The sequence below is a fragment of the Trichosporon asahii genome (assembly GCF_000293215.1).
Source record: "Trichosporon asahii var. asahii CBS 2479 unplaced genomic scaffold scaffold00009, whole genome shotgun sequence".
Taxonomy (NCBI): Eukaryota; Fungi; Basidiomycota; class Tremellomycetes; order Trichosporonales; family Trichosporonaceae; genus Trichosporon; species Trichosporon asahii.
The window spans coordinates 1,179,797-1,195,347 of NW_014040915.1; the positions used below are offsets into that span (position 1 = coordinate 1,179,797).

At 59.4% G+C, this 15,551-nt stretch overlaps 3 protein-coding genes and 1 non-coding gene across 4 annotated transcripts; 1 reads left to right on the top strand and 3 right to left on the bottom strand.

The window, feature by feature from the left end:
* Nucleotides 1–1,569: 1,569 nt before the first annotated feature.
* Nucleotides 1,570–3,464, top strand: A1Q1_07217 (uncharacterized protein; the record flags this gene model as incomplete). The annotated part of the gene is made up of 3 exons (XM_014327453.1): nt 1,570–2,091; nt 2,258–2,301; nt 2,426–3,464. 3 exons carry the CDS (start codon nt 1,570–1,572, stop codon nt 3,462–3,464), a joined length of 1,605 nt encoding a protein of 534 aa, XP_014182928.1.
* Nucleotides 3,465–3,827: 363 nt separating this feature from the next.
* On the bottom strand, nt 3,828–3,919 carry A1Q1_t195. The gene has a single exon. It is a non-coding gene; the product is annotated as a tRNA-His (tRNA).
* Nucleotides 3,920–6,819: 2,900 nt separating this feature from the next.
* On the bottom strand, nt 6,820–7,569 carry A1Q1_07218 (uncharacterized protein; the record flags this gene model as incomplete). The annotated part of the gene is made up of 1 exon (XM_014327454.1): nt 6,820–7,569. One exon carries the CDS (start codon nt 7,567–7,569, stop codon nt 6,820–6,822), a length of 750 nt encoding a protein of 249 aa, XP_014182929.1.
* Nucleotides 7,570–12,729: 5,160 nt separating this feature from the next.
* Nucleotides 12,730–14,166, bottom strand: A1Q1_07219 (uncharacterized protein; the record flags this gene model as incomplete). Its single annotated transcript, XM_014327455.1, has 1 exon — nt 12,730–14,166. One exon carries the CDS (start codon nt 14,164–14,166, stop codon nt 12,730–12,732), a length of 1,437 nt encoding a protein of 478 aa, XP_014182930.1.
* Between the last annotated feature and the right edge of the window lie 1,385 nt (nt 14,167–15,551).

The window sequence follows — 15,551 nt, forward strand, 5'->3', positions numbered from 1 at the left end:
GGCGGCATTGCCCATCATCAATCTGTCAGCTGTCAGCCTGCGCCGGCGCCCAGGACTTGTCGCAGCCCACGCCCACGCCAGAGCAAGCCAGAATCCTGACACCGCCGTCCTGAATATTGTGGTTTGCGGTTTCGTCATAGGCCCCCATCCTCCGCCATGCTCAGCCAACAACGCATCTCACAGGCTGCTCTCACATCTGAACTCAGGAAAAGCACAACTCCCAGCTCCCAGGATACACCAGGCCCAGGTCCACGACCCAGGCAAATATCATCCGACAAGCGCGCAACCGACCATACGACCATCACCGCCCGGTCCACAACGTCGTACCAGAGCCGGACAGTCATGCAAACCCTGTGGCCCTCGCCGCAGCGGCCATTCAGGTTGCCTTAATAACAAGCATTCGGTCACAAGCTGCATACTCCAGCGCAGCCCTACGCATGCGGAGTGTGCTGTATGTCTAAGCGGCTTTGTATGAGTTGGGAGTAGTTCAAAGCAACTCGGGTGCGTAGCAGGTAACGAGCAGTGCAGTTCGCTGGAACGCTGGAACCCCGCTAGCAGCCATCCATGTTCCGCACCTGCATGCCGGAACCGCTGACTTGCTCGCGACCGCCGATCGACATTCCGCGCCAAGAGCAGAGCACACATGAGACTCACTCTAGCCTGTCTTGACGGCACTGCCTGGCCATGCCTGACGGGGTCACGCGACTGCCGTTGACTAAGTCAAGGCTGAGCTCCCGAGAGTCCAATGTCGCAGGATGTGTACCTCGCAATCGGATGCTTGGCATCAAGGGGCAGACAAGAGTTCAGTGCGTGGCCCCGTGTTCTCGTGGTCCAGGTGGACACCTCGTCCGTAGCTGGCCAATGCAGCAACATTCCGAGCTACACCCGTAACCGTTCGGCAGACCCCGCTGAGTGCCCCGCACCGCTGCCCAATGTACCAGTGTGCCGCGTGCTGCCACTCCGTCTAGATCACAGGGAAGTATGTTAAGAAGATGCAATACGAATTCCAAGTCACATGATTAGCATTCCCTCGGTGGGAGGATTATCAATCACGAGCAAGTTGACGGCATACACGCGCATGGTTTAACCGCCAGTGCCTTTGTGTGCCTAGCGCCCGCCGACGCAAGCGACCCAACGGCCGGTAGAGGGGTGGTGGGTTGAGTGGCCGGGGAACGCTCGGCTCGTCGTAGAGTGTAGCCTTCGGTGATGCCCGTCCGTTCCTCGCCTTTTCGGTAACTAACCCCTTGGCTCAACGCCGCGCCGCTCGTCCGCCTTTGTCCGCTGTCCGCGCGCGGAGCACATTGCGGCCCCCGGCGGCGGGGGCGAGCCCTCAAGCGTTGCTTAACAATCATCACTGTCTCTTGACTGTTCATATCACTTGTGTATCTAGACGAGCTCGACGTCGACAACGAACTCAAACGGCAACGACGAATTCGGCACAACCATCGTCCAAAAATATCGCCCACCCCACAACCCCACAGCCCGCTCCTACTCCCTGCACCCCGAGCTTCCGCCGCTGAACCAGCCGCCGCGGCGCCAAAGGACCCCTCCACGACGCTGAACGGGGCCATGTCTGGTCCAACTCCGGAGACACCGCATAGCGAGAAAGATGCCTGGACGCCAACAACAGAGAGCACGATGAGCACGAGCGCGACACTGAACGACCGCTCGCGGACGGATTTGGGCGACCTAAAGACGGCCGACGGCACCTTCAAGGGGCCAAGCGACACGCCCCTCACGGCGACCGAGGGAGATATTGCCGAGAAGACTAACGGAGCTGTCACGGAGAAGCTGCCAAATGGAGACCTGGCCTACAGCACGCCGAATGGCAACGGCGTGCTCAAGGCAGATGGGGAGGGCGGGTACACCATGACGAACGCAGACCTCGCCGCGCTCGAGGCACAGGATAAGGCGAACCATATCGGGCATTGGGACGGGAATCCGCACCATCCCCACGAGGACGATCATGCCGATGAAGAGGGGGTTAGGGAACGCGATGGCACGGTCGTCACGTTCCCCGATGGAGGGTGGAGGGCGTGGCTTGTCGTGCTTGGAGCGGGGCATACGCTGTTCTGCACCTTTGGGTTTGTTGTGAGTATTGGGCTGTTGCAACTGCTGTTGGATTGGAAGCAGGGGTGGGGGACTGGCGGGGAAGAGCCAGACAGCGATGGGCGTTCAGGCTGTAGCAGACCACGGTCATCTTGATGACACGGTGAAGAAGATGGGCTGATGACAGAACGCCTGGGGCACGTTCCAGGACTACTACACGCACAAGTTTCCCGAGCAGAGTGCTTCCACCATGTGAGTGTACTCGCGCGGGAGTGAGGGATTGGGGGCAACGACGGCATCGAGCTGGCTCTCGCCCTCCCGAGCACTCACCCCGGCCACTCCGCTCATCGTCTGCGGTGCTCAAGCTAACATCCAGCGGCTGGATCGGATCGATGCAGTACCTCCTCATCTTCCTTCCCTCAGTCGTCATGGGTCGGCTAGTGGACCAAGCCCGCTTCCTGCCATACTTCTGGACCGCCTCGCTCCTCTACCCCTTCAGCATCATCATCACGGCCGAAGTGACCGCGTTCTGGCAAGCGATCCTGTCCCACGGCATTCTCTTCGGTTTCTCAGTCGGACTCCTCTTCTGCCCCGCCGTGGCCGTGACGGCGCAGTGGTTCCACCGCCGTCGCGCCTTTGCTCTCGGTTTGGTCGCCGTGTGCTCCAGTCTGGGCGGAACCGTGTTCCCCATCCTCGTGAGCCGCTGCATGCGCCTCGTCGGGTTCAAGTGGACGATGCGTATCTCGGGCCTGCTCGTGCTGTACTGCACGCTGTTTGCGTCGTGCGTGCTGAGGACGAGACTGCCGCCGAAATCCGCGCCGGGCGGAGTCCTCAACCTCCGCGCGTTCAAGATGCCCTACTGGTCCTTCTGGGTCGCGTCGTGCTTCTTCATCCAGGCGGGGCTGTACACGCCCCTCTCCTTCCTCGACGTGATGGGCAAGAGCCTCGGCCTGGGCGATTACAGCGTGTACCTGATCAGTATCGCGAACGCGGGCAGTCTCCTCGGCCGCATCGGCCCCGCCTACATCGCCGACAAGTGGGGCAGCGTCAACTTCCTCATCCCCGGGCTGGTGTGCAGCATGGTCACGACGTTTGCGTGGCCGTACGCGACCTCCAAGGGGTCATTGACTGCTGTGGCGGTCATCAACGGTATATTCCAGGGATGCTTCGTGTCCCTCGTCGCGCCCGCCATTGGCGCACTCGGAAGCGTCGAGGATAACGGGCGAAGGTTTGGGACGTGCAACACCATCATGGCGTTTGGATCACTCCTGAACGCGCCCGTGTGCGGCGCCATTCTGGAGGCGACCAGCTTCCATCAGGTCAGCTACTATGCTGGCAGCATGCTGGGCGCCGGTATCGTGCTCATGACGATATCGAGGTCGCTGTTCTTGAAGAAGTTCTGGGGAAGGATCTAGTAGAAGGACGATTTTGCAGGGGTGAGAGGAGCATCTGCCCGTCTGCCTGTTAAACCGAGGGTCGGAGTCAATCAGTTAGACATCTACAGCAAGTAATCAGCATCATGCAAGTTTTTGTACCGCTACGCATGGGCGAGGGGGTAAAAGGAAAGAAGGCGCGAATGACGTCGCTGGTATTTTACAGCTGTTCTTAGGTGGCTGCGTTGAGAGCTTGCGCGACAGTCCGCAAGCACATCCCTACTGGCCTGTTCGCGCCCAGCACAGAGCCTAACCGACAGTAACACACAATGCATGTCAAGTGAACGCAAAGGCGCGATATCGACGGCCATCCGCTTCATCGCTCCCCGCAAAAGCAAAAATACGTGCTCGCACGCTGAGTCGAACAGCGGTCAGCCCGGATCGGGGTGTAACGATAAACCACAACGGACGGTGATAACCACCTACACTATACGAGCGTTGGATGTTCGGAATGCCGCGGTCGGATTATACCGAGGTGCCTGTCGTTTTTGACAATTCTCCGGGGATTTTCCGATTCTACACCCACTTTCGCGATGCTCAGGAGGCGCAGGGTGATATGAGGATGACCGGCTGGGACGCGCTTCTGAGGGGAGCAGGGGCCTATGGGGCAACTCTGGAAGAGCCATTCTCAGTCTCTCTGGGCCCCGAATTTTGACGGGTTTAGCATAGCCCAGCCTGAATCCACGACAACTGAACCCCGACTTCGTCATGACTCTCGCGTCAGGTGCACAGGGCGGGGGGGGGGGGTCCATCTCTGATGTTTCCTCCGCATTTCGGTCATGCGTGGGTAGAGACATAGTCACAAGACAACAGCGGACAGGAATAGCCCAGTCATAGTCATCAAAGCCCGTCTCGGCTGGACGTACTGACCGTTGTCGCTTGAGCTCACCCGAGGTTTGGCGAATGCCGCCGCTGTCGATGTCTGGTTAGTCGCTTCTCTCCGAGGGCGATCGACCGGCACACTCGGCATCATGAGCTTGACACGAGACATCATGCGGGGCGGGGGAGTACGCCTGCGGAGAGGACTCCGTCAGCATTCCTCGACGGAATGCGGGGGACAGCTGCGAGAGTGGGGGGAAACGTCTCGATGCCTCCGCAGCCTCAACGGTGCCCCACTGCAGCATCTTCCTCCTAACGACAACTGCTGACTATGGTTAGTCTTTAGAGTTATGATCACATGATCGGGTTGGTGAAGCTGACCCCGAGAACATGGACGAAGCGAGGCATGACTGGTGTCATTGACAGGCCAGACTTAGACGTAAGGAGCCAGGCAGATAGGATCACAGGAGGTGGTGAGAGAGAACAGAAACAGACTACGCCGCCATGCCACTGTCTCCTGTTCGGACACGCCACCCTCCGCCTCGGAGTTGGCGTGTTGTCAGATTCCATACCGACATCACGGCCTCTCAGATCCTACCTCCTTTCGCACCTTTCGTGGTCGCAGGGCCCTGCGCTCGATATGACTGCGATAAGAAACTCCGCTCCGGACCTCTGCGCCATGTGCTAAGTATAGCTCTGATCAGTTCCCCAGACACTCTCTGCTCGCAACCTGGCGCTGGCACATGTCTCAGCAATGTCTCAGCCAGCCCATTTTCTTCGTTCCTGCGTTCCTACCCCGCAAAGCCACTCGAACACGCTAGGGCCACCCCCCCGTCGAAGCAGAATAGCGTCATGCCGACGCGTGCCGAGTGCTTCGGTGCCGTAGATCACGGGCTGCCGTTAACGTCGACGTGCTCAAAGCGGACGTGTCAGCCGCTCGGTGTGGAGACCCAGTCGGTCGGTGATGTGCCCCGGCCCATTCGTTCGGTGATTCGTCGGAGGACCACGCTGCTTTGCTGTCGTCTGCCTGAATGACCCCCAGAATCAACCTCATCCTAGTCTACGCAGATAATAGCGGTCAGGCCGATCTGGGGCCAGCTTTCCACTCCCAACTGCATGACCTTGCTGCTATACTGAGAGTTGTTGTTGACATAAGAGCGATTGCGAGGATGAAGGAGGGTCGGATGAACCATAATGCGCAGCGCAGCGCGTGGCGCGCCACTGACGCGTGTCGATCGGTGGATCGGTGGAGCGTGCCTCCACCCCCGGAAACGAACTGATATGAGCCTGTCGAGCCTGATGCCAGCAGATGAGCTGCCGGGTCCTGGGTCGGCGCCGTCTATTTCCGCACCCCGCATCGTGCATGTGCTCTGCATGCTGGGATGCAAGCGAGTGCCGAGAGTGCACATCATGCACGTCGCATGCGGGCATCCGCACAGCTTTACTCGTAGAGCGGCGCACCCCACCCCGCCATCACTCGCCTTGCACCCTTGCGATCGACGCGTCGTGCTAGTGACCTAGTGACCGAGTCCGCACATGCTCCCCCACTGTGTCGGCGACGGTGGTTGGTCCCACGCGTGCCCGGTCGCGGATTGTCCAGAATGTCGGTGCTATAATCAGACACTTGAATCAGCAGAACATCAGCCCCCTTAGGACAACTGCGGCACATGCAGAGTGTTCGGCAGCGGAAGGCACAGAACGGTCCGTTGAAGAAGAATGGGGGGCATTCTGGGCGAGATTCGAGTGATCGGGCTGCGTAGAGGTTGTTGACGTAGGGCTCAAAGAAAGGACCGACTGCAGGATTTCGGGATCAAGCTTGATGCCTTTTGGCGGTCGTAGCCGAGACCGAAAGTCGGTCTGGCGGGCGGTGATTGCTGCCAGGTGGAGCCAAGATCTGCCGAGCGGACCAGCGTGCGCCTTTAGCGCCTCTCCTTAAGCTCCTTGCGATTTCTGCAGCTGCCCTTTGCTTCCTCTCAGGAAGGCGCAAGCCACGCCGCCACCCCCGCCCCCACGCCTGCGCACTGCTGCCCGCTGCGCCTCTGCGCGCCTCCGCACGCCTCTGCGGCATCTCACAGCTGATTGCAGAATGACGACGTTCACACACTTGCTGCTGACACCTTGGCATACCGCTTCTCGGCACGGGCCGGTTCAATGCCGTCGGTGTGACGACAACGCGCATAGGGCATTGGGCATCGCCGAGTCAATCTGTTCGTCAGCTGGCCGAGACTGGGGTGAGGGCTGGTAAGTGCGGTCAGTTAATCGCCCAGTTCGGTCAGATGATGTGCGAACCGGGCAGGTCAGATGACCCGCCCAAACTGTTGTATGAGGTCATTAGCTAATTGCATTGGTTACAAACGGGAAGTAGAATGAACTACAGTTTTTAGATTAGATGATAGAGAGCCGCGCCGGGCTCGCGATTACGCCTAAACGTTGTGATGGTAGATGTGGAGCAAGAAGAGATGTGTGAAGAGTGTCCGGTGTCCGAGGAAAGCGGAGCACACGTCGATGCAATGCGCACTTAGGCGGGGGCGAGGTTGCCGATGGGGAGGGTGAAGTACGAGGTGTTGCCGTCGAGGAGACCAGCGAGGGCGACGTACATGGCTCCGAGACCACCAGCGATTCCGAAGCCACCACCGGCGAGCTTGGCGGCGTGCGATGCGCAGAGATCACCTGCCGCGAGACAGAAGAAGGCACAGGCGACGACGAAGAAGGTGAAGCAGAGGGCGACCGAAGAACGAAGAAGAGCAGTGAGGAGGAAGCAGGTTACGATACCCCACATGACGAGGTAGAGTCCGACTGCCTGAGCCATCTCGTTGGGGTTCTTCTCGTAAGCCTTGGCGACGCCGAACCAGGGGATGTTGATGCAAGCGAAAGAGACCCAGAAAGCGCCGTAGCCGGTGAAAGCACAAGTACCGAAAGTGTTACCGCAAGCCCACTCCATGCAGCCACAGATGATCTGGCACACGCCGCCGTACATGAGGGCGACACCGACGAGGACGTTGGGCTTCTCGACGCCACGAGCACCGAGGTTGTAAAGCGAGAGGAGGAGGGTCGTTCCACCGAAGCCCATGAGACCGAGAGGGGCAGGGTTGGCGAACTTACGGTGGAACACCGGGAGAGCGGGCTGCGAGTTGTCCGCGGGGTGTCCACCGGGGGTGATGAAGCGGCTCATGGCAGCGCCGGAGTTGTAGACAACATCCTGCTGAGAGCCCTGCTGCTGGACCTTCTCCTGAGCGAAGTCGGGGGAGGAGACGTTGGGGGTCGACATTGTGTTCACGGCTGGTCTGGTCCTTGAAGAGTGTGAGGGAGAAGGCCGAGTCGGTTGCTTGATGAGGGAAAGATTCTGGAGAGACAAAGCGGGCCAGTTCTTATACCCGCTCGAAGAGGAGTTCGAGTGGTGCTGGAAAACGTCTGCAGGCAGACCTGCCCCACCTTGGCCTTGGCCGCCCGGCCGCCCTCACAACAAGCAGCGCATGCTCGCTCGTCTAAAACACAGGACCCTCGACAAGAAACCCTCTGGCCAGCACCGGGGCCCAGCTGGTTCGATCGGGTCCATGTGGGGCACACGGGCGATACCAATCAGCGTCGGAGGCTCCTATCGTCCCTACGGCACCTACGGCTGTTAGCGGCACGAGAGGGCTTGAAAAATCACGGTTGCTTGGGTCCAGTGCTGTGGTCAGGATTGATGACTGCCCGATTCTGCCTAGGCGGCCTGGTGCGGATCGGTCTTCAATCAAGTCCCTTAGGGCCAATTGTTACCCCAAGATATGCCCCAGAAAAATCTCTCGGCTACAATTCCAAACAGCCCCGATGGCACCACTGCCTGTTGGCTTTGCACAGAGCTGATGCCCAAACAGGTGCTGTGAGAGGCCGGGATCCAGGGCGTCGCAGGCGCGATGCTTGTTCGTGCTTGTCGTACCGCTCGACCAATCGGTTTCGGCGTATGAGCGGATCACAGCCGTCCGGGGTCGGCGAGGCGCTCGGCGACTGGCGTAACTGGCGTAACTGGCCCTCGCCTCCCCTTCCTCCTGTGCGGGTCTGGGCGAGAATCTCGAATCTCTGGCACCTCCATCTGGGTTCGGGCGATGACGCGCGCATCCCGCACTTCTGCTGTGTCATTGGGCCGGTTTCATCAGACGACAAGGCGAGGCACGGGGTACGCGGAGGCGAGCTCTGGAAATTAGGTACATTGCGCGCCTCGGGAGGGCGGCGAGGCAGAGGAAGAGGACGCTCCACCCAGAGATCAGATTGTCACCGAAACTCAACCGGTCCCCTCGTCGGTGCTCCAGATACCACAAAACCGATCAGCCCGAACACTTGCGTGCATGTCTGACCCGTTACTTGTGGTGCCTCTCTCTGAGCCCGAACACAGCCCAAGCGAGCGGGCAGGTTGTAACGGGAGTGCGAGGGGGGAAGAGCGGAGGAAGCCATTCATCATTCACGCTCGCGGTATTCTTAGACTGGACAAGACATTCACGCTTGGTGGGGTCAGCCGTAGCGCGGTGCGCGACAGAATGCAAGCATTCAGCAGCCAGAATAGACAGACGCGACACAGAGAGAGGGCAGCAGGTACGTCGGGCGGGTATACGGAATCCGGGTTGAGCGGCTGGGCGGCTGGGAGAGATGCCCTGGGATGCGGGCCCTGGGAGTATCAGATCGACAAAGTTTAATGAACGACTTTGGCGAGCGACCCAGCATATCAGTGACGTTGCGCGCGTCGCGAGTTTGTCGCAGCGACGCCGGAGCGAAGTTGCCGGCGCTGGAGCGGAGATGAGCGGTCGCGATTCGTCGGACTTGAACGACGAGACTGGTGGAACGTCAGGCACAGGATGAGGGGCACCGTGCTATCTGATGTTAGGGCCGGCTTATTCCCGACCTGGTCCACTGCTGTGCTCTGCGGTGAGTGGGAGTGGGAACTTGGAGAGTGGGTGTGCGGGGAAGTTGGGTGACTAAACAGGACAACCCGTGACTCGTTGTGAGCTGACGAGAGCGGTATCGCGCGAGTAGAGCGGGCATTGGGCGGGGATTGAGCGGCCATAGACGGGTACCAGGGCGCATCAGGGGCGCAGACGCAGGTCACATGCGAATCACGCGCTGCTATCTCTCAGGGCGGCCCCCGTGCTCAGGGTCTTGTCAAGCCTGCCGAGCCGGCCAAATCGCGTCGTCGTTTTTACCGAGCGAGCTCCCGATCTCTTAAACCCTTGATATCATTCGCGACTCTGTTCTGCGTTGCACATGCTGAGAAACGTGGGCCTGGCCGCTCTCCCGTGTGGAGGACGTGCAGGTCTTGTGCCCAGCCAGACACTCACCTCCGACCATGGAGATTAGACAGGCTGGCAGTCGTATGGTGGAGGCATTGCCACTATTAAGCATGAAATACCAACGGAGGTGGAGGTGGTCTGTCCAGTGGTCAGCCCGTGGAACAAACAATGGTGAATGCCTGTGGGGCATCTGGGGACACCGCGGCGGCCTGCGCGTGCTGCACACCACCGCGTTAGCATTCAGCGAGCCGAGGAGGCGACAGGCGAACGCGAGTGAGAGGCCAAAGGAGGGGGCACGTAACGGGGCCGGCGTCCGTGTGCTCTCGTTCGAGAACCTCTGGAGCGAGTATCAGTATGCCAAGGCTGTGTGTGACTTTGAGCATGGGAAGGGACACTACGATGTGTGCGATGGCCGTAGAGAGATGCAATCCACTCGCCACGACAACAACATTGCTGACGGGCGAGGTGATCGCGGCGGTGGGTGGTCTCGACGTTGAGCACGGCTAGGTTTTATATACCTCGGTCTCGCTGACCTGGACAACTACGTCAAAGTGGTGCAGCACTCCGGCACGGACTCCGGCCGCGGGAGCGCGCGGCGCCAGCGGCACAAGCGGTGAGCAGCGGGCTCTCATGCAGCACACCCAACGCGTTGCAGCACGGCGCAGGGAGCATGCGGGGCCATGGAGCGAGTCACGGGGACCCGGGGGGCCAGCTGAATCAGCCAATCTATGTGCTTGTTGGATGTGGAACCGCGTGGTTTGCGGGGGCATACCACGACCGGCCGGCACGGCCGACGCAATCGGCCTGCGATCCGGCCTGCTATCGGCCTGTGAGTGGAATGTTTCATGTCATCTGACAAGGGTGGTGTTGTTGCTGATAACAATGATAGCATACAGAAGCATCGGGAACATTGCGGCATGAGCACATGCCGCTCAGCACGTGTGGGTGGAACGACGGCCTGGGTGGGGCGTGATGTGGTGTGTGGTGGGGTTATGGGGCTTGGCGTCTCTTATCGTTGCTTGGCAGGCAGCAGGGGCGGGTCGGGCGGGCACGACCCGGCCTGAGCGTGTCAGCTGGCAGCGGGCAAGCAATTCAGGATAGCGATCAGTGCATGCCTGGCAGCGTGCACGTTCTTTGTTCCAAGCCTGACTCGGAATGGGATCTTGGGTCCGAGACCTCCTGCCAAGGGCAGAAACGCTTGGCATCGCAGATCTCGACACCCCACTGGTCGTTGATGCAGCCACCGACTCCGCGGTTTGTCTCGGCTGATGCATTGCTACAGCCCAGTTCCTTGCATGCTGCAGGATCTGATTGCATGCTCATATTCGACCGAAGACGGCCGTAGAGCACAGATCACCCCGCCTCCACTATCATGCCGAGGTTCGTGCCTCGGCCATCCGCAGTGACTACGGGGTTTTAGTATCGAAATCAGCCTCGTGGTTATCTAGGCATACCGACTAACGACTCTAGTCTGCATCCTAAAGCACTGGAATCGCAACCATTCCACACCGGTAGATCCTCCCTTCCGGTGACGGAGCGCAGCGGACATGTGTTCTCGATCTCGGTCGTGTGAGGTCGTGTGAGCTTAAGCTCAGCTGAATGGGCGCCTCCGAGCGAGTCAGGACGAGATCTGACGTGGATTCCGTCATCGCCGTCCCGTGTGGTTCCAAAGATAACAACGTTGCTCCGGGACGGACGTTGCCCGCCCTCGCCCGGGCTCGGAGGAGGGGACGTAGGGGCCGAGGGGGCCGAAACGAAGGAATAGAATTGAGGAGACGCCGACAGCGGAGGTGATCACGGCACAACGAGGAACAATCTCCGCCGAGGAGATAAGCCTCCCCGATTACTATTATTGACCGAGATGGGGTGTGGCTCACAACGGTTAATGCTTCTACGAACTGCTGTAGGGTTGTCTAAGTGTCCCGTGCAGAGGACCGTGCAAAGTGTTGGATCAGCGCTCGGGGATGTTTGCGCCGCACGATCCACCCACATCGCGCCGCCAGCGCTGCCAACTGATTCAAACGTCATACTGACGTCGATGGGCAGTCGCCGCGATCTCTCCCTGGACCACTGTTCTACAAGCGCTACCTGCGATGTTTTGAAAGACTTGCGGTCTTGTTACCAACCACGTCGACGACAGTAGTGCCCGCAACCGTGCTTGTGCAATCTTTGCCCAGTGCCCATCTTCCCCCACCCCGACTGCTCTTCGTGACTAAGGACGTCGCACATGATCTTCTTCACTTCCAACCACCCGCTCCCTCGTCATCGGCCTGTCCCGTGGCTGCACTCAACGGGCCCCGCACTGACGTTGCCACCACTGAGACTGATCAGACCAACCGAACAGGCGTAGTGTCTGCTGCCGGTCGAGCTCTCAAAGTGCAAGGTGTGCAGCTTCGGGTACGTATCGCAAGAGCAAGGTCACACTCAATGTTTATTGCCTGCGATTCAGACTTGGGTTTCCGCACACCAACTATCGCACACTCTCGCTTCCTCCGTCGACACCATGCGCTCCGTGAGCCCATCACAGCAGCGTTCAATAAACCCTCACCGGGGGCGGATACTGACAGTGTGTTCCTTCTGCTGCCTTGTCTCAGTCTTCTGTCCCAGAGTCTCCCCGAGCCTGCTCAATCGGCTGAGACTCAACCCGCTGGGTATTGTCCTGGAAGCGGCGATGATCTCGCGGGTCAAGGGCTCTTAAGAACTTCCGGCAAGGCGTCTTGAGGTGGGAAGGCGGGTGCGATCGCACTGGGCGAGTTCATTGGGCTGCGAGCAGCCATGACCGCGCTTCCGAGCGGTAGTTGTGGCAGCTGGGACATGGTGCGTCGATGCCGAGTTCGGTGCGGCTCACGCTGGAGCGCTGGTCATAACGCAACTCAGTGAAAGACCAATGCCGGACCTGCTCTCCGAGTCTCTTCAATGTGTCAGTTCAGCGGTCCGCTCACGCCTTCATCACCGTCGACTCGCCCACGCCTGAGAATTACTAACGATGGCTAATGATACATGACAAGTCCTATGCAGTGTTCTATGCTATGCTGATCTGATGTGTTGGAACAAATGATGATCTAATGGAGACAAATGGTGTTGGAACCAAGAGGAGACATGGTGTTGGAACCAAGAGAGAGAAAACATTGGTGTTGGAACCAAAGGATACAAGACCGTCTGCAAACTTAGTGCAGGCGGCCCGAGTTGTTGACGCAAGTCCAGGGACCAGAGTCAACGCTGGTGGCGATGAGGTCGAGGACGGCGGCATACGTGCCTCCGACGGTGAAGAAGCACCCGATGAGGATGACGACAATGTTGATGACGCCCGTGACAATCTTGCCGGCGGTCAGGCCCTTGGTGGTGAACCACCAGTTGTCGTAGAACCACATGAGGCACTCGGGGATGATGGCGACGGCGGGACACATGAGCGCGCCGATGAAGCCAATCAAAGAACCAAAGATGGGAATCGCCGACGCAATGATGTACGCGAGGAGGACGGAGCCGGCGGTGCAGCCGAGCCAGACGGCCCAGTGCGTGACGCTGTTGGAGCTCAGGTGCTTGCTGCCGTGGAGGACGCGGACGAAGATGTTCTTGGCCGAGATGTGGTTGAAGATTGTGAGCGAGGCGAGCAGGCCGGGGAAGGCGATGCCGTAGCAGACCTTCTTGAGCACGATACCGGCGCTTCCGAGGGCGGGGGAGGCAACGTACTGCCCGCAGTAGTGGTAGACGACACTGCCGATGATGAGGTACACAGCCGTGAGGAAGGTGAGCGACGCGCCCATGGCACGCGTGTACTTGCGCGGGTCGCGCATCTCGCTGACGACACCAAAGTACATGGGCGTGGCGGAGGAGGAGAAGAGGATGATGTTGATCGCGCTCATGGCCTCGACAAAGGTCGGGTGGCCGATGACCTGGAAGCCCTTGTCCCAGGGCAGGGGCGCCTGGGGGGCCTCAGACGGGCGGTCCTGCACGCCAACGCCGATCGTGAGGATGATGACCGAGGCGATGATGGAGGTGATGCCGGCCCAGCCGATCCAGGACACCTTGGACAGCGTGCGGATGGACGAGAGGAGGAATCCGGCAATGGCAGCGACGGCGGTGAAGACGGCAGTGCACGCGCCGTGCGAGCTCATGGCGTTGAGCGCAGTCGAGACACCAACAATGGCCGACGCAGTGCAGAAGATCATGAACACAGTGAAGATGACGTACATCGTCCAGCGGCCCCAGGGGCCGGCAAAGACGTACGCCGCGTCCGCGACACCGTACACGTCGGGGTGGCGGATCTTGAAGGGGCCCACAAAACGGGCGCACCAGAAAAGGAGCATCTCGCATCCGACAATGACGAGAATACCGGGGACAATGCCGAGGAGGTTGAAGACTGTCGGAATGGCGAGCACACCGAGACCGAGGTTCGCCTTGGTCATGAGCACAAAGGCGCCGGGGGCGGACACGCCACGGAAGTTGGGGCCAGACTCGAGGTTGCCGAACACGGCGTCCTCGAGCGCGCCCTCGGAGCCCTTCTCAATGTCGCTGCTCGAGGCCGATGAGGAAGGGGGCACGACCTCGGCGGTGCCATGCCCGAAACGCGCCTTCTCGCTGATCCACTTTGTCGGCTTGGTCATGGTGCCGGAAGGACGAAAGAGAGTCGTTTGTGAAGGAGTGTCGTTGGAAGTAGGTCGTCTCTGCTCTCAATCGCGGTGTCGTCTCAGACGATGGTCGATCGTGTCTAGTGGTGATCGAAATATACAGGTAGGTAAGAGAGTGAGAGAGGCAAGAGTCAGAAAGTGGGAATGGCTCGAGGTAGGAGCCGGAAAAACAATATTAATGGTTCTGCACGTCGCCGGCGGCTTACATCAGACATCTGCTTCGCCCGCAGTAGTCGCAGTGCCAAGCGCGCATATGCACGCGCGTATGCGGACTAACTCGTCTGACAATTTGAGGAATTTGCAAGGGGCTTACAAAGTTTTTGGTCTTACCGCAAGCCGCAGCTAGCGCAGGCTGTTATCAGATCTTGCTATCGGCCGTTCCTGGGCAATATTCCTCCCCACGTGATGGGCAACACGCCTGCGCCTCGTCCCTACTTCACTCTCGTACGCGGCCGCTCGTTGGCTGTGATCGTCCAGAAGTATGGCGTGCTCAAGCCAGGCCGGCCCGGAACATGTACCCAGTGCAGAACGTTGCAGATCAGCACTGCACCCAGCTCCTGGAAGTCCTGGAACCGGTTGCGTGCTCGCGACATTCCTGAAGGGTTTAGGTGCAGAATGGGTCATGAGAGGCGCTTGGTATTGAAATGATGCTGGAGTTTCGGCGGAGGCCTCGTCGCCGTAGTGACTCGCACTCACACGACCAGCGGCGGGCGCCGATGCATGCCGACCTGCCGAGCGGCATGCACAGACATACCGCGGCGACGTTGACTCGAAGAGAGCGACGAGGTTCTGAGATCTTATGCTGCGGAGAATCTTGCGTTGTGACGTCTCTGGTGGTTCAAAATGTGCTGTGTGGTCGGAGAGTTGTCGGAGTATCGCCACGCGAAAGCCATGCCGCTCGCACCAGACCTCCACTTCTCGCACCCAACCACCCACACCTCCACCGAAATTTTCTGACCGCGCAAGCCAGCGACACCAACTGTGTGATGCGCGTTTGAAAGCGTATGATTTCTCTTTCTCCTCTGTACTCATCACCTCTCCACGTAGTGTTCAGTGTAAGTCTCCCCCTCCCTCCCTCTATCGCCGCGCTGCACTGCAGTGTGCGCAACATGATGATTTTTACCTTCTATCAACTATCAACTAAAGGCTGTTGATGAGGCTTTCGGGCCGTAGATTAGACCACTTCACCTGATCCATTCCCTCCTTCAACTGATCTCTCGTTGGACGGCAGCTGACAGACAGATTCTCGCTTGGGGTTTCATGTATTGTATCATATTGCTATGAAGTGATTGCTGTGTATTGACGTCGTACGTGCTGTGTCGGAGCCGGTGCTGTGTGCCAGGTCGAGGCTTGTGATCTGC